This window comes from Oncorhynchus mykiss, chromosome 29, assembly GCF_057628025.1.
Source record: "Oncorhynchus mykiss isolate SJ-2025 chromosome 29, ASM5762802v1, whole genome shotgun sequence".
In the NCBI taxonomy this organism is placed as follows: Eukaryota; Metazoa; Chordata; class Actinopteri; order Salmoniformes; family Salmonidae; genus Oncorhynchus; species Oncorhynchus mykiss.
In genome coordinates, this window is record NC_143050.1 from 2,993,137 (window position 1) to 3,012,767 (window position 19,631).

General features: G+C 43.6%; 1 protein-coding gene across 2 annotated transcripts in view; it reads left to right on the top strand.

Moving 5' to 3' along the window:
- Window positions 1–6,233: 6,233 nt before the first annotated feature.
- paxbp1 (PAX3 and PAX7 binding protein 1) overlaps window positions 6,234–19,631 on the top strand; it is a 49,960-nt gene continuing 36,562 nt past the window's right edge. For both annotated transcript variants that reach the window (XM_036967392.2, XM_036967393.2), the window contains exons 1-5: window positions 6,234–6,657; window positions 7,044–7,166; window positions 11,991–12,203; window positions 15,161–15,391; window positions 19,109–19,212. In XM_036967392.2, coding sequence (XP_036823287.2) covers window positions 6,393–6,657; window positions 7,044–7,166; window positions 11,991–12,203; window positions 15,161–15,391; window positions 19,109–19,212 — 936 coding nt within the window. In that variant the 5' untranslated portion in view covers window positions 6,234–6,392. The remainder of the gene's footprint in view (window positions 6,658–7,043; window positions 7,167–11,990; window positions 12,204–15,160; window positions 15,392–19,108; window positions 19,213–19,631) is intronic.

A 19,631-nucleotide genomic window follows, 5' to 3' on the forward strand; every position in this document is an offset into this window, starting at 1 on the left:
AACCAACACAAAAACATCCTATGGCGTTCTGCATTAGCATCGAACAGCCCCCGTGATATGCAGCTGTTCAGGGAAGCTAGAAACCATTATACACAGGCAGTTAGGAAAGCCAAGGCTAGCTTTTTCAAGCAGAAATTTGCTTCTTGCAACACTAACTCAAAAAAGTTCTGGGACACTGTAAAGTCCATGGAGAATAAGAACACCTCCTCCCAGCTGCCCACTGCACTGAAGATAGGAAACACTGTCACCACTGATAAATCCACCATAATTGAAAATTTCAATAAGCATTTTTCTACTGCTGGCCATGCTTTCCACCTGGCTACTCCTACCCCTGTCAACAGCACTGCACCCCCAACAGCAACTCGCCCAAGCCTTCCCCATTTCTCCTTCTCCCAAATCCATTCAGCTGATGTTCTGAAAGAGCTGCAAAATCTGGACCCCTACAAATCAGCCGGGCTAGACAATCTGGACCCTTTCTTTCTAAAATTATCTGCCGAAATTGTTGCCACCCCTATTACTAGCCTGTTCAACCTCTCTTTCGTGTCGTCTGAGATTCCCAAAGATTGGAAAGCAGCTGCGGTCATCCCCCTCTTCAAAGGGGGGGACACTCTTGACCCAAACTGCTACAGACCTATATCTGTCCTACCATGCCTTTCTAAGGTCTTCGAAAGCCAAGTCAACAAACAGATTACCGACCATTTCACCATACCTTCTCTGCTATGCAATCTGGTTTCAGAGCTGGTCATGGGTGCACCTCAGCCACGCTCAAGGTCCTAAACGATATCTTAACCGCCATCGATAAGAAACATTACTGTGCAGCCGTATTCATTGATCTGGCCAAGGCTTTCGACTCTGTCAATCACCACATCCTCATCGGCAGACTCAACAGCCTTGGTTTCTCAAATGATTGCCTCGCCTGGTTCACCAACTACTTCTCTGATAGAGTTCAGTGTGTCAAATCGGAGGGTCTGTTGTCCGGACCTCTGGCAGTCTCTATGGGGGTGCCACAGGGTTCAATTCTTGGACCGACTCTCTTCTCTGTATACATCAATGAGGTCGCTCTTGCTGCTAATGTTAACTTTCACTGCTATGCGGATGACACACAGCTGTACATTTCAATTAAACATGGTGAAGCCCCAAAATTGCCCTTGCTAGAAGAATGTGTTTCAGACATAAGGAAGTGGATGGCTGCAAACTTTCTACTTTTAAACTCGGACAAAACAGAGATGCTTGTTCTAGGTCCCAAGAAACAAAGAGATCTTCTGTTGAATCTGACAATTAATCTTAATGGTTGTACAGTCGTCTCAAATAAAACTGTGAAGGACCTCGGCGTTACTCTGGACCCTGATCTCTCTTTTGAAGAACATATCAAGACCATTTCAAGGACAGCTTTTTTCCATCTACGTAACATTGCAAAAATCAGGAACTTTCTGTCCAAAAATGATGCAGAAAAATTAATCCATGCTTTTGTCACTTCCAGGTTAGACTACTGCAATGCTCTACTTTCCGGCTACCCGGATAAAGCACTAAATAAACTTCAGTTAGTGCTAAATACGGCTGCTAGAATCCTGACTAGAACCAAAAAATTTGATCATATTACTCCAGTGCTAGCCTCTCTACACTGGCTTCCTGTCAAAGCAAGGGCTGATTTCAAGGTTTTACTGCTAACCTACAAAGCATTACATGGGCTTGCTCCTATCTATCTCTCTGATTTGGTCCTGCCGTACATACCTACACGTAAGCTACGGTCACAAGACGCAGGCCTCCTAATTGTCCCTAGAATTTTTAAGCAAACAGCTGGAGGCAGGGCTTTCTCCTATAGAGCTCCATTTTTATGGAACGGTCTGCCTACCCATGTCAGAGACGCAAACTCGGTCTCAACCTTTAAGTCTCTACTGAAGACTCATCTCTTCAGTGGGTCATATGATTGAGTGTAGTCTGGCCCAGGAGTGGGAGGGTGAACGGAAAGGCTCTGGAGCAACGAACCACCCTTGCTGTCTCTGCCTGGCCGGTTCCCCTCTTTCCACTGGGATTCTCTGCCTCTAACCCTATTACAGGGGCTGAGTCACTGGCTTTACTGGGGCTCTCTCATGCCGTCCCTGGAGGGGGTGCGTCACCTGAGTGGGTTGAGTCACTGATGTGGTCATCCTGTCTGGGTTGGCCCCCCCCCCCCCTTAAGTTGTGCCGTGGCGGAGGTCTTTGTGGGCTATACTCAGCCTTGTCTCAGGATGGTATGTTGGTGGTTGAAGATATCCCTCTAGTGGTGTGGGGGCTGTGCTTTGGCAAAGTGGGTGGGGTTATATCCTTCCTGTTTGGCCCTGTCCGGGGGTGTCCTCGGAGTGGGCCACAGTGTCTCCTGACCCCTCCTGTCTCAGCCTCCAGTATTTATGCTGCAGTAGTTTATGTGTCGGGGGGCTAGGGTCAGTTTGTTATATCTGGAGTACTTCTCCTGTCCTATTCGGTGTCCTGTGTGAATCTAAGTGTGCGTTCTCTAATTCTCTCCTTCTCTCTTTCTCTCTCTCGGAGGACCTGAGCCCTAGGACCATGCCCCAGGACTACCTGACATGATGACTCCTTGCTGTCCCCAGTCCACCTGGCTGTGCTGCTGCTCCAGTTTCAACTGTTCTGCCTTATTATTATTCAACCATGCTGATCATTTATGAACATTTGAACATCTTGGCCATGTTCTGTTATAATCTCCACCCGGCACAGCCAGAAGAGGACTGGCCATCCCACATATGCTCTCTCTAATTCTCTCTTTCTTTCTCTCTCTCGGAGGACCTGAGCCCTAGGACCATGCCCCAGGAATACCTGACATGATGACTCCTTGCTGTCCCCAGTCCACCTGACTGTGCTGCTGCTCCAGTTTCAACTATTCTGCCTTATTATTATTCGACCATGCTGGTCATTTATGAACATTTGAACATCTTGACCATGTTTTGTTATAATCTCCACCCGGCACAGCCAGAAGAGGACTGGCCACCCCACATAGCCTGGTTCCTCTCTAGGTTTCTTCCTAGGTTTTGGCCTTTCTAGGGAGTTTTTCCTAGCCACCGTGCTTCTTCACCTGCATTGCTTGCTGTTTGGGGTTTTAGGCTGGGTTTCTGTACAGCACTTTGAGATATCAGCTGATGTACGAAGGGCTATATAAAATAAATTTGATTGATTGATTGATTGGTGAGTCTCTGATCCACCTCTACGCAGACGACACCATTCTGTATACTTCCGGCCCTTCTTTGGACACTGTGTTAACAACCCTCCAGGCAAGCTTCAATGCCATACAACTCTCCTTCCGTGGCCTCCAATTGCTCTTAAATACAAGTAAAACTAAATGCATGCTCTTCAACCGATCGCTACCTGCACCTACCCGCCTGTCCAACATCACTACTCTGGACGGCTCTGACTTAGAATACGTGGACAACTACAAATACTTAGGTGTCTGGTTAGACTGTAAACTCTCCTTCCAGACCCATATCAAACATCTCCAATCCAAAGTTAAATCTAGAATTGGCTTCCTATTTCGCAACAAAGCATCCTTCACTCATGCTGCCAAACATACCCTTGTAAAACTGACCATCCTACCAATCCTCGACTTTGGCGATGTCATTTACAAAATAGCCTCCAATACCCTACTCAACAAATTGGATGCAGTCTATCACAGTGCAATCCGTTTTGTCACCAAAGCCCCATATACTACCCACCATTGCGACCTGTACGCTCTCGTTGGCTGGCCCTCGCTTCATACTCGTCGCCAAACCCACTGGCTCCATGTCATCTACAAGACCCTGCTAGGTAAAGTCCCCCCTTATCTCAGCTCGCTGGTCACCATAGCATCTCCCACCTGTAGCACACGCTCCAGCAGGTACATCTCTCTAGTCACCCCCAAAACCAATTATTTCTTTGGCCGCCTCTCTTTCCAGTTCTCTGCTGCCAATGACTGGAACGAACTACAAAAATCTCTGAAACTGGAAACACTTATCTCCCTCACTAGCTTTAAGCACCAACTGTCAGAGCAGCTCACAGATTACTGCACCTGTACATAGACCACCTATAATTTAGTCCAAACAACTACCTCTTTCCCAACTGTATTTAATTTATTTATTTATTTTGCTCCTTTGCACCCCATTATTTGTATTTCTACTTTGCACATTCTTCCGTTGCAAAACTACCATTCCAGTGTTTTACTTGCTATATTGTATTTACCTTGCCACCATGGCCTTTTTTGCCTTTACCTCCCTTCTCACCTCATTTGCTCACATTGTATATAGACTTGTTTATACTGTATTATTGACTGTATGTTTGTTTTACTCCATGTGTAACTCTGTGTCGTTGTATCTGTCGAACTGCTTTGCTTTATCTTGGCCAGGTCGCAATTGTAAATGAGAACTTGTTCTCAACTTGCCTACCTGGGTAAATAAAGGTAAAATAAATAAAAATAAATAAATAAATGATCCTAGGGCTCCTGAGGCATGGTCCTCTGTTGCTCTGTGTGTGCTCACTGCTCATTGATTGTCTGTATTGTAATTGTTTTTAAAAACCTGCCCAGGGACTGCGGTTGAAAATTAGCCGGTTGGCTAAAACCGGCACTTTTACTGAAACGTTAATTAATGTGCACTGTCCATGTAAAAATAAAAATAAACTCAAACTCTCTACTATTATTCTGACATTTCACATCCTTAAAATAAAGTGCTGATCCTAAATGACCTAAGACAGCGATTTTTTTACTAGGATTAAATGTCAGGAATTGTGAAAAACTGAGTTTAAATGTATTTGGCGAAGGTGTATGTAAACTTCCGACTTCAACTGTATATGCCCCCTTTATTTATCCTACTGTTCTGACTTGGTGTACAGGGAAAATACTGTAAGAGCTGCCCATGTTCTGCATTCTGTCACTGTACATTCCAAAAGTGCTGAACACATAGTGATATTGACTATGTCCGTCTTAGCTCGCTCATTAATGTCTTAATCTAAATGACGGATTGCCTCTTATCCGCTCATCATTCCCTTATGCCATAGTTTGTACATCTCAAATGTCAGTAGAAACCACATCTATTTAAGCAAGTCAGCCATGTTAGCTATGCTTTTCTGAAAGGCAGTAAATGAGGCTGAATGAACTGTTTCGCTGCCCGACCAGGCTCCGCTGATAGCCAGGTGTAGAAGTGGTAAGATGTTAGGACAGCTTTATGTAGGCCCTAACAGTTTGTGGGCACCGTTTGTCACCATTATAGTGCAATTAATGTATTGTTTAGTGTTGTGTAGTGGCTTTGCCACTGCTTATATGAAGTAGTTGTAAAATGTGGAGCAGTATCTCAGTGGTAGAGGCGTCACTACAGACACCCTAGTTCGAATCCAGGCTGGCCCAGCGTCGTCTGGGTTTGGCCGGGGTAGGCCGTCATTGTAAATAAGAATTTGTTCTTAAAACTGACCTGCCTAGTTAAACAAAGTTTAAGTAAACAAAATGTAAATCCCCTACGGAAAAAGTAATTGTGGAAAAACGATTGGAACCATTTACGGGTGGTACTCATGCCGCGTTCAAAAGAACTGGGAACTAAAAAAAAACAAAAAAACAACGAGCTCCGATTTGGGAAAAATCGATTTGAAGGGTCATCTAACTCGAATTCCAACTTGGGAATTCTGACCTATTTCTAGAGCTCCGACCTGAAGATCACTGACGTCAGGATTTTACCTGTATTTTTTCGACTTCCCGGTTGTTCTGAATGTCGCATCGAAAGAGCTCGCCGGCCTGTAGTCCTAAAACACGGAAATGAGTTACCTCTGGTTCGTTAAGCGCCATCCCTACGGGAAACATTTATGTGGAAAGAATGAGGTTTCGGAATAAATGGCGAAAGAAAGATCTGAGGAGATCTGTATACGTGTTGTTTTATGAGATAATAGCATTCTGTTAACATTACATTCATGAAATATTAAGCCTTTGCTTTTATTTTATAATATAATCCACAAAAAAGTGACGTTTGCTGATAAATGTATTCAATTCAAATGGTTTTATTGGCATGGGACACAAAGCAAGTGATTATCTTACTGAACAAAACGTACATAAGATATCCTAAACCTGTTTTACCACATACCTTTTTTTTATCGGCGTTTATTAAAAAATTTAAAAAAAAAAAAAACTTAATTTCCTCAATAGGCATTGTCCATGGTGCAGTTAGTGCCTACAAAAAAACGCCATTGATATTTCTCGCTTTTCTGTAATTATTTGATAGAATAAAAATAAATAAATAAAAATAAGGGCACTTCCGTTGGCTAAAAACAAAATGGCTGCCTTCCGCTGCAGAGCATATTTTACCCGCTTCGTAGCATTTTAATTAATATGCTGTCGTGTGTTTACCCGATATAGCCTAATTTGGGATTTTTCGGGATAAGTAGCAAACATGTTTAAAAAAGCAAAGAGATCTAATTTAAGACGGAGAAATGAGTCGGACGAGGACGAGAAAGAAGAAAGTCAGCCGCCATGCGGGCCTTTCGCCGAGGATATCCCGGTGCTCGATGCCGCCAACGCAGACACCTTGTCCGGGGTTAACGTGGACCTGCACCACGGCAACGGGTTTCAGTCAAAGGCCGTAAAGAAGGAAAAGAAAACTCGGGATGTAGGGGGACCCCCGAAAGCCAGTTTGCTGAGCTTTGACGACGACGAAGGTAAAGTTAACGTTAGTTAGCGTTAGCACGATCTGATTACCGGTAACGTGAGTTAGTTAATCTAACTAGTTAGTTCACTTTCACTAGCTAACTAACTGGTTAACTGTTTCAGCGGATATTTATCTACCTAACGTTAATAAAGTGGCCTCTTGATTCAATACTGTGATTCCCGAGCTGACCTATTGGAAGTGTTGACAATTTGACATTGTCAAAGTTTCTACCTTATGCTAGTTGGCCAAGTTAACTAATGTCAGTCACAGTAATAGCTAGCAGGTTCAAGGTTGTAAACAACATACATTAACTAGTTAACAGCCATTGGTTGCATCCAATCTTCTCCGAATGATTGTTTCGTCGTTTACGCGGAGGTGATCTAATCTCTCTCTCAGACGAGGCCGAGGTGTTCAGAGTAAAGAAATCCAACCACAGCAAGAAGATCGTGAAGCAACTGAAGAAAGAATACAAGGAGGATCTGGAGAAGGTGTGCTACGTTAAACAAGAGCCCAACACCGGTAAGACATCACACCTGCACGTGTGTGTGCGCGCGCGCCCATCGTATGTGGTTGCTCATCTTGTGTGTTCATTTGTGTGTTAGGGATATAACATTCACCGATACACACCAGTCCCCTGTTCAAATCTAGCATGAATCTGTCAGGAAATCCACTCAACATTTGTTGTTGTTGCTTAAATTTATTTTCTTTATAATGTCTGAAAATACCTGTGTTTTATTAGTTGTGTATATAGGCCATATGCATGGTATACCTCATCCAACAAAATGCTTACTAAAAAATAAAAAATATATTTATTAACAGAGCAAGTCAGTTAAGAACACATTCTTATTTACAATGACGGCCTACAGTGGGTTAACTGCCTTGTTCAGGGGTAGAGCTTGGGGATTCGATCCAGCAACCTTTCGGTTACAAGCCCAAAGCACTAACCACTACGCTACCTGCCGCCCCCAGGTTCCTTCTGGACAATTCAACAATAAGAATACAAAACACACAGTAAATGGCAGTAGAAAAACAAACATTTTAGCCTAAGTATTTATACAGGAAGGCACAATTCATGGTCCAATATTTACATGTGTATTAGGGAAGGGGGGGGGGGAAACTGTATACAGTATAATGTATAACAGTATAATAATATAACAGTATAATGAGTCTGCTAGCAGCCGTTGTGATGTTTGTGTGTACCTATTACCGCCACACCGGAGGTCACTGGTCATAAAGGTAGTCAGATTCCACATGACTATTTAGTCACGGTAATTAGGCTTCTCCAAGCTCTGATGCTGCTGCTGCCGGTCATTAGTGGTGCAGCCGTCTAAGGCACTGCATCTCAGTGTAAGAGGCGCCACTACGGTCCCTGGTTCGAATCCAGGCCTGGATCCAGGCTGGTCCGTGATTTGGAGTCCCATACCGTGGCACACAATTGGCCTAGCGTCGTCCGGGTTTGGCCGGGGGTAGGCCAGGCAGTTAACCCACTATTCCTAGGCCGACCATTGTAAATAAGAATTTGTTCTTAACTGACTTGCTTTGTTAATAAACTGACTTGCCTAGTAAATATAAATCAACTAAAATGAGTAGCCTACCAAACTGGTTGCGCAACATTTCTATAGGCTATAGAATTGCGTGAGAAAACAGAGTGGTGGCCTCTATTAAAAAGAGGAGGATTGCATCAGCTTTCTATGGGCTAGGCCTTCTATTTTTATTTCTCAACTTTACTAATATTAAGCACATTGCTTGTTTTTAGAACAGGAGTATAGCTGGCTGGCATGAAATAAACCAAAGGGAAAAGCGCCCCTTATTTAAGTCCATAGATGACAGGTATATTTTCCCGCTGCCCCTGTTTCGATACGGGTGCATGATAATGGTCAATTCTAAATCAAAACTAATGTCACACATATTATTTAGTATATGTAAAGACCAGATGAAATCGAGAATAGTCGGATGGGTGATAATATTAGCCTTTCACTTGTGAATGATGCCCAGCATAGGAAACTGTGCCTTTTTTAGAGACTAGTTCGAATCATAGTATCACACCTCATGTAGTCTAGTCCATAGTCCTATAAGGTTAGTATCACACCTCATGTAGTCTAGTCCATAGTCCTATGAGGTTAGTATCACACCTCATGTAGTCTAGCCCATAGTCCTATAAGGTTAGTATCACACCTCATGTAGTCTAGCCCATAGTCCTATAAGGTTAGTATCACACCTCATGTAGTCTAGCCCATAATCCTATAAGGTTAGTATCACACCTCATGTAGTCTAGCCCATAGTCCTATAAGGTTAGTATCACACCTCATGTAGCCTAGCCCATATTCCTATATGTTTTAATAAGGTTAGTATCACACCTCATGTAGTCTAGTCCATAGTCCTATAAGGTTAGTATCACACCTCATGTAGTCTAGTCCATATTCCTATATGTTTTAATAAGGTTAGTATCACACCTCATGTAGTCTAGCCCATAATCCTATAAGGTTAGTATCACACCTCATGTAGTCTAGCCCATAGTCCTATAAGGTTAGTATCACACCTCATGTAGCCTAGCCCATAGTCCTATAAAGTTAGTATCACACCTCATGTAGTCTAGTCCATAGTCCTATATGTTTTAATAAGGTTAGTATCACACCTCATGTGGTCTAGTCCATAGTCCTATGTTTTAATAAGGTTAGTATCACACCTCATGTAGTCTAGTCCATAGTCCTGTCAGGTTAGTATCACACCTCATGTAGTCTAGCCCATAGTCCTATACGGTTAGTATCACACCTCATGTAGTCTAGTCCATAGTCCTATGAGGTTAGTATCACACCTCATGTAGCCTAGCCCATAGTCCTATAAGGTTAGTATCACACCTCATGTAGTCTAGTCCATAGTCCTATATGTTTTAATAAGGTTAGTATCACACCTCATGTAGTCTAGTCCATAGTCCTATATGTTTTAATAAGGTTAGTATCACACCTCATGTGGTCTAGTCCATAGTCCTATGAGGTTAGTATCACACCTCATGTGGTCTAGTCCATAGTCCTATATGTTTTAATAAGGTTAGTATCACACCTCATGTAGTCTAGTCCATAGTCCTATAAGGTTAGTATCACACCTCATGTGGTCTAGTCCATAGTCCTATATGTTTTAATAAGGTTAGTATCACACCTCATGTAGTCTAGCCCATAGTCCTATAAGGTTAGTATCACACCTCATGTAGTCTAGCCCATAGTCCTATATGTTTTAATAAGGTTAGTATCACACCTCATGTAGTCTGGTCCATAGTCCTATAAGGTTAGTATCACACCTCATGTGGTCTAGTCCATAGTCCTATAAGGTTAGTATCACACCTCATGTAGTCTAGTCCATAGTCCTATAAGGTTAGTATCACACCTCATGTAGTCTAGCCCATAGTCCTATATGTTTTAATAAGGTTAGTATCACACCTCATGTGGTCTAGTCCATAGTCCTATAAGGTTAGTATCACACCTCATGTAGTCTAGCCCATAGTCCTATAAGGTTAGTATCACACCTCATGTAGTCTAGTCCATATTCCTATATGTTTTAATAAGGTTAGTATCACACCTCATGTGGTCTAGTCCATAGTCCTATAAGGTTAGTATCACACCTCATGTACTCTAGTCCATAGTCCTATAAGGTTAGTATCACACCTCATGTGGTCTAGTCCATAGTCCTATAAGGTTAGTATCACACCTCATGTAGTCTAGCCCATAGTCCTATAAGGTTAGTATCACACCTCATGTAGTCTAGTCCATAGTCCTATAAGGTTAGTATCACACCTCATGTGGTCTAGTCCATAGTCCTATAAGGTTAGTATCACACCTCATGTAGTCTAGTCCATAGTCCTATAAGGTTAGTATCACACCTCATGTAGTCTAGCCCATAGTCCTATATGTTTTAATAAGGTTAGTATCACACCTCATGTGGTCTAGTCCATAGTCCTATAAGGTTAGTATCACACCTCATGTAGTCTAGCCCATAGTCCTATAAGGTTAGTATCACACCTCATGTAGTCTAGTCCATATTCCTATATGTTTTAATAAGGTTAGTATCACACCTCATGTGGTCTAGTCCATAGTCCTATAAGGTTAGTATCACACCTCATGTACTCTAGTCCATAGTCCTATAAGGTTAGTATCACACCTCATGTGGTCTAGTCCATAGTCCTATAAGGTTAGTATCACACCTCATGTAGTCTAGCCCATAGTCCTATAAGGTTAGTATCACACCTCATGTGGTCTAGTCCATAGTCCTATAAGGTTAGTATCACACCTCATGTAGTCTAGCCCATAGTCCTATAAGGTTAGTATCACACCTCATGTGGTCTAGTCCATAGTCCTATAAGGTTAGTATCACACCTCATGTGGTCTAGTCCATAGTCCTATAAGGTTAGTATCACACCTCATGTAGTCTAGTCCATAGTCCTATATGTTTTAATAAGGTTAGTATCACACCTCATGTGGTCTAGTCCATAGTCCTATAAGGTTAGTATCACACCTCATGTAGTCTAGTCCATAGTCCTATAAGGTTAGTATCACACCTCATGTGGTCTAGTCCATAGTCCTATATGTTTTAATAAGGTTAGTATCACACCTCATGTGGTCTAGTCCATAGTCCTATAAGGTTAGTATCACACCTCATGTAGTCTAGTCCATATTCCTATATGTTTTAATAAGGTTAGTATCACACCTCATGTGGTCTAGTCCATAGTCCTATAAGGTTAGTATCACACCTCATGTAGTCTAGCCCATAGTCCTATAAGGTTAGTATCACACCTCGTGTAATCTAGTCCATAGTCCTATATGTTTTAATAAGGTTAGTATCACACAAGTGGTCAAATCATTTCTTAAAATGGAGCACATTAATCCGCTTTACAAGGGGTCTATAGCCTAACTGGCATATATAAGCAACCTGTGAGTTTCAATATTTGGGGAAGATAATTCTCACCATTCAAATGCACCTTTATAATAAAGCATCACATTCTACAAGAGTAGTATGCCAGTTATATGCCAGTTATATGCCAGTTATATGCCAGTTATATGCCAGTTATATGCCAGTTATATGCCAGTTATATGCCAGTTATATGCCAGTTATATGCCAGTTATATGCCAGTTATATGCCAGTTACGCATGTGCACACTCCCTCAAATCATTGAGAATTGTATTAATTTATTTAATTCAGCTTTGTTCAATTGTCTTTATTCATACTATAAAATAATGCCACAGAATTATAAGCAAATCTGTGTGCTGTGTGTATTAATGTATATGTTAACATGCTGTGGGGATTAATGTATGTGTGTTACCATGCTGTGTGTGCCCCCCCCTCCCTCTCCAGACGTGTGGCCCCAGCCCCTGGCCTCCATTAAAGAGGAGCCTGCCAGCAGGGCAGGCAGTGAGCAAGGAGAGGAGGAGATGGAAGTGGACAGTACTGATGAACAGGAGCCTAAGACACAAAGCCAGAGCCTCGCCTCCAAGACTCCCACAACAACTGCAGCCGGAGCCTTCTCAAACACCAGCACCTTGTCCACGCTCAGCACCCTGCGTCCAGGTAATGGAGACGGTTTCCTGAATGACACTCTGTTCGACAGGTGACTGCAGTCTGTCAACAGTTGTAATAGTCTGAGGCAAAGACGAGCCTTTCCCAAACACCAGGACCCGACGACCAGCTGATGGTAGGGATTTCGCAAATGAAACCCTGGTCCCTCTATAAGGGGAAAGGGGGGGGGATACCTAGTCAGTTCTACAACTGAATGGCTTCAACTGAAATGTGTCTATCGCATTTACCCCTCTGAATCAGAGAGGTGTGTGAGTGGGGGCTGCCTTAATTGACACCCACGGCGCCCAGGGAACAGTGGGTTAACTGCCTTGTTCTCAGGGTCAGAACGACAGATTTTTACCTTGTCAGCAAGGGGATTCGATCCAGCGACTTTTTGGTTACTGGCCCAACACTCTAACCACTAGGCTACCTGCCTCCTCTACACTCTAACCACTAGGCTACCTGCCTCCTCTACACTCTAACCACTAGGCTACCTGCCTCCTCTACACTCTAACCACTAGGCTACCTGCCTCCTCTACACTCTAACCACTAGGCTACCTGCCTCCCCTCCACTCTAACCACTAGGCTACCTGCCCCCCCTCCACTCTAACCACTAGGCTACCCTGCCGTCCCTCCACTCTAACCACTAGGCTACATGCCTCCCCTCCACTCTAACCACTAGGCTACCTGCCGCCCCTCCACTCTAACCACTAGGCTACCTGCCGCCCCTCCACTCTAACCACTAGGCTACCTGCCGCCCCTCCACTCTAACCACTAGGCTACCCTGCCGCCCCTCCACTCTAACCACTAGGCTACCTGCCGCCCCTCCACTCTAACCACTAGGCTACCTGCCGCCTCTACACTCTAACCACTAGGCTACCTGCCGCCCCTCCACTCTAACCACTAGGCTACCTGCCGCCCCTCCACTCTAACCACTAGGCTACCTGCCGCCCCTCCACTCTAACCACTAGGCTACCTGCCGCCCCTCCACTCTAACCACTAGGCTACCTGCCGCCCCTCCACTCTAACCACTAGGCTACCTGCCGCCCCTCCACTCTAACCACTAGGCTACCTGCCGCCCCTCCACTCTAACCACTAGGCTACCTGCCGCCCCTCCACTCTAACCACTAGGCTACCCTGCCGCCCCTCCACTCTAACCACTAGGCTACCTGCCGCCCCTCCACTCTAACCACTAGGCTACCTGCCGCCCCTCCACTCTAACCACTAGGCTACCTGCCGCCTCTACACTCTAACCACTAGGCTACCTGCCGCCCCTCCACTCTAACCACTAGGCTACCTGCCGCCCCTCCACTCTAACCACTAGGCTACCTGCCGCCCCTCCACTCTAACCACTAGGCTACCAGCCGCCCCTCCACTCTAACCACTAGGCTACCTGCCGCCCCTCCACTCTAACCACTAGGCTACCTGCCGCCCCTCCACTCTAACCACTAGGCTACCTGCCGCCCCTCCACTCTAACCACTAGGCTACCTGCCGCCCCTCCACTCTAACCACTAGAGTACCTGCCGCCCCTCCACTCTAACCACTAGGCTGCCTGCCGCCCCTCCACTCTAACCACTAGGCTACCAGCCGCCCCTCCACTCTAACCACTAGGCTACCTGCCGCCCCTCCACTCTAACCACTAGGCTACCTGCCGCCACTCCACTCTAACCACTAGACTACCCTGCCACCCCTCCACTCTAACCACTAGGCTACCCTGCCACCCCTCCACTCTAACCACAAGGCTACCCTGCCGCTCCTCCACTCTAACCACTAGGCTACCTGCCCCCCCTCCACTCTAACCACTAGGCTACCTGCCGCTCCTCCACTCTAACAACAGTTAGAGTCATGTCTTCTGCCTAGCAAGGAGCAGTTTTCATTAATCTACATATATATATTCATATATATATATATATATATATATAAAATATGTGTGTATATATATATAAAATATGTGTGTATATATATTAATATATATATATATATAAAATATGTGTGTATATATATTAATATATATATATATATAAAATATGTGTGTATATATATTAATATATATATATATATATATATATAAAATATGTGTGTATATATATTAATATATATATATGTAGATTAATGAAAACTGCTCCTTGCTAGGCAGAAGACGGCAAACTCGAACAAACATTGAAAATAAAACCGACCTAATTTGTGTGTGAACAGAACGATGTAACTGGCCCCCCACAACCCCCCCCCCCCAAAAAAACACAAGGACAAAATCTCACTGTACTAGCCTTTTTGGGTTAATTCAAACAACTTCTATATGTGGTCTTTGGATTATCTGGTGTGATTTCCCCCCCCCCCCCCCCCCCCACCCGCCAATGAGGATGGTGAAGTAGACATTCTACCCACCAATGACATTCCGTTGGGTGTTAATGTCCCAACCTGGTAAAAACCCCACTGCCATCACGTCAACTCCTTGATATGTCTTAACACGTTTAATCTTACTGACTCCTGACCTCTGACCTGTCCTCCTGTCTTAACATGTTTAATCTTACTGACTCCTGACCTCTGACCTGTCCTCCTGTCTTAACATGTTTAATCTTACTGACTCCTGACCTCTGACCTGTCCTCCTGTCTTAACATGTTTAATCTTACTGACTCCTGACCTCTGACCTGTCCTCCTGTCTTAACATGTTTAATCTTACTGACTCCTGACCTCTGACCTGTCCTCCTGTCTTAACATGTTTAATCTTACTGACTCCTGACCTCTGACCTGTCCTCCTGTCTTAACATGTTTAATCTTACTGACTCCTGACCTCTGACCTGTCCTCCTGTCTTAACACGTTTAATCTTACTGACTCCTGACCTCTGACCTGTCCTCCTGTCTTAACATGTTTGCCATGACCATAAGTGACGAGCAGCTGACACGATGCTAGAAATCTTCACCTTTTTTTTTATTATCTTACTGACCTCTGACCTCTGTCCTGTCCAGGTGAGATCCCGGACGCTGCCTTCATCCACGCGGCAAGGAAGCGTCGTCAGATGGCGAGGGAGCTAGGCGGCGACGCCCCCCTGGTGGAGACGGACACGCCCAAGAAGCGTCTGGTCCGAGAGGAGGAAGAGGAGGGAGACGGGAGCGACGACGAAGACGAAGACGAGAAGAGGATCAGCTTCAGTGGAGTCAAGAACAAGAGCCAGAGGACCAGAATAGCAGAGGAGATCGGTTAGTTACATTTACACTGAGTATATCAAACATTAGGACAGCTTACCAATATCGAGTTGCACCTCTCCTTGTGCCCCCCCACAACAGCCTCATTTTGTCAGGGCATGGGACTCTACAAGGTGTTGAAAGCCTTCCACATGGATGCTGGTCCCATGTTGACTCACAGTTGGCTGGATGTCCTTTGGGTGGTGGACGATTCTTGATTTAAAAAAAAAAACTGGAAACTGTTGAGTGTGAAAAACCCAGCAGCTTTGCAGTTCTTGACACACTCAAACCGGTACCCCTGGCACCAACTACCATACCCCTTTCAAGGGCACTTAAATAGTTTGTCTTGCCAATTCACCCTCTGAATGGCACGCAGTCACAAGCCATGTCTCGGCTGTCACTGATTTGAAGTGGATTTAACAAGTGACATCAATAAAGGAACACAGCTTTCACCTGGTCAGTCTGGCATGGAAAGAGCAGGTGTTTTAATGCTTTGTCCACTCAGTGGATACTACTACACTACCGATCTACTACTACTACTACTACTACTACACTACCGATATACTACTACTACTACACTACCGATATACTACTACTACTACACTACCGATATACTACTACTACTACACTACCGATATACTACTACTACTACACTACCGATATACTACTACTACTACACTACCGATATACTACTACTAGTACTACTACACTACCGATATACTACTACACTACCGATATACTACTACTACTACTGATATACTGCTACTACTACTACTACCAATCTACTACTACTACTACCAATCTACTACTACTACTAATATACTGCTACAACAACACTACCAATATACTACTACTACTACTACTACCAATATACTACTTATACTACTACTACCAATATACTACTACCACCCATATACTACTACTACTACTACTACTACCACTATACTACTACTACCACTATACTACTACTACTACCAATGTACTACTACTACTACCAATATACTACTACTACCACCAATATACTACTACCACCAATCTACTACTACTACTACTACCAATATACTACTACCACCAATCTACTACTACTACTACCAATATACTACTACTACCAATATACTACTACCACCAATCTACTACTACTACTACCACCAATCTACTACTACTACTACCACCAATCTACTACTACCACCAATCTACTACTACTACTACCACCAATATACTACTACCACCAATATACTACTACTACTACTACTACCACCAATCTACTACTACTACCACCAATCTACTACTACTACTACCACCAATCTACTACTACTACCACCAATCTACTACTACTACTACCAATCTACTACTACTACTACCAACCTACTACTACTACTACAACCAATCTACTACTACTACTACTACCACCAATCTACTACTACTACTACTACTACCACCAATCTACTACTACTACTACCACCAATCTACTACTACTACTACTACTACCACCAATCTACTACTACTACTACTACTACTACCACCAATCTACTACTACTACTACTACTACCACCAATCTACTACTACTACTACTACCACCAATCTACTACTACTACTACTACTACCACCAATCTACTACTACTACTACTACTACCACCAATCTACTACTACTACTACTACTACCACCAATCTACTACTACTACTACTACTACCACCAATCTACTACTACTACTACTACCACCAATCTACTACTACTACTACCACCAATCTACTACTACTACCACCAATCTACTACTACTACTACCAATCTACTACTACTACTACCAATCTACTACTACTACTACCAATCTACTACTACTACTACTACCACCAATCTACTACTACTACTACTACTACCACCAATCTACTACTACTACCACCAATCTACTACTACTACTACTACCACCAATCTACTACTACTACTACTACTACCACCAATCTACTACTACTACTACTACCACCAATATACTACTACTACTACTACCACCAATATACTACTACTACTACTACTACCACCAATATACTACTACTACTACCACCAATATACTACTACTACTACTACCACCAATATACTACTACTACTACTACCACCAATATACTACTACTACTACCACCAATATACTACTACTACTACCACCAATATACTACTACTACTACTACCACCAATATACTACTACTACTACTACCACCAATATACTACTACTACTACTACCACCAATATACTACTACTACTACTACCACCAATATACTACTACTACTACTACCACCAATATACTACTACTACTACTACCACCAATATACTACTACTACTACTACCACCAATATACTACTACTACCACCAATCTACTACTACTACTACCACCAATCTACTACTACTACTACCACCAATCTACTACTACTACTACCACCAATCTACTACTACTACTACCACCAATCTACTACTACTACTACCACCAATCTACTACTACTACTACCACCAATCTACTACTATTACTACCACCAATCTACTACTACTACCACCAATCTACTACTACTACCACCAATCTACTACTACTACCACCAATCTACTACTATTACTACCACCAATCTACTACTATTACTACCACCAATCTACTACTATTACTACCACCAATCTACTACTATTACTACCACCAATCTACTACTATTACTACCACCAATCTACTACTACTACCACCAATCTACTACTACTACCACCAATCTACTACTACTACCACCAATCTACTACTACTACCACCAATCTACTACTACTACCACCAATCTACTACTACTACCACCAATCTACTACTACTACCACCAATCTACTACTACTACCACCAATCTACTACTACTACCACCAATCTACTACTACTACCACCAATATACTACTACTACTACCACCAATATACTACTACTACTACTACTACCACCAATATACTACTACTACTACTACCACCAATATACTACTACTACTACCAATATACTACTACTACCACCAATATACTACTACTACCACCAATATACTACTACTACTACTACCACCAATCTACTACTACTACTACCACCAATCTACTACCAATATACTACTAATATACTACTACTACTACCAATATACTACTAATACCAATATACCACTACTACCAATATACTACTACTACTACTACCAATATACCACTACTACCAATATACTACTACTACTACTACTACTACCAATATACTACTACCAATATACTACCAATATACTACTACCACTACTACCAATATACTACTACTACCAATATACTACTACTACTACTACTACTGGTAGACTGACCCAGAAAGACCCCCAGCTGTAATCGCTGCCAAAGGTGATTCTAACTCAGGGACGTGTGAAATGTAATTTTCAAATATTTCTAAGAACAGCTTTTCACTTTGTCATTATGGGGTATTGTGATGTCATTATGGGGTATTGTGATGTCATTATGGGGTATTGTGATGTCATTATGGGGTATTGTGATGTCATTATGGGGTGTTGTGATATCATTATGGGGTATTGTGATGTCATTATGGGGTATTGTGATGTCATTATGGGGTATTGTGATGTCATTATGGGGTATTGTGATGTCATTATGGGGTATTTTGTGTAGGTGAGAGATTTTGTGGAATAAGTCCAGGGGTATGAATACATTCTGAAGGCTCTGTAACCCCATTCCCCACCCTCTCTCTCTCCTCTACTAGGTATAGAGGGTAGTGATGACGAGGCGTTGGATACTGGAGGTCAGGATGAAGAGGTGTCACGCTGGGAACAGGAGCAGATACGCAAAGGGATCAGCATCCCCCAGGTAACACACGCACCAGCATCCCCCAGGTAACACACGCACCAGCATCCCCCAGGTAACACACGCACCAGCATCCCCCAGGTAACACACGCACCAGCATCCCCCCCAGGTAACACACGCACCAGCATCCCCCCCAGGTAACACACGCGCACCAGCATCCCCCCCAGGTAACACACGCGCACCAGCATCCCCCCCAGGTAACACACGCGCACCAGCATCCCCCCCAGGTAACACACGCGCACCAGCATCCCCCCCAGGTAACACACGCGCAGCAGCATCCCCCCCAGGTAACACACGCGCAGCAGCATCCCCCCCAGGTAACACACGCGCACCAGCATCCCCCCCAGGTAACACACGCGCACCAGCATCCCCCCCAGGTAACACACGCGCACCAGCATCCCCCCCAGGTAACACACGCGCAC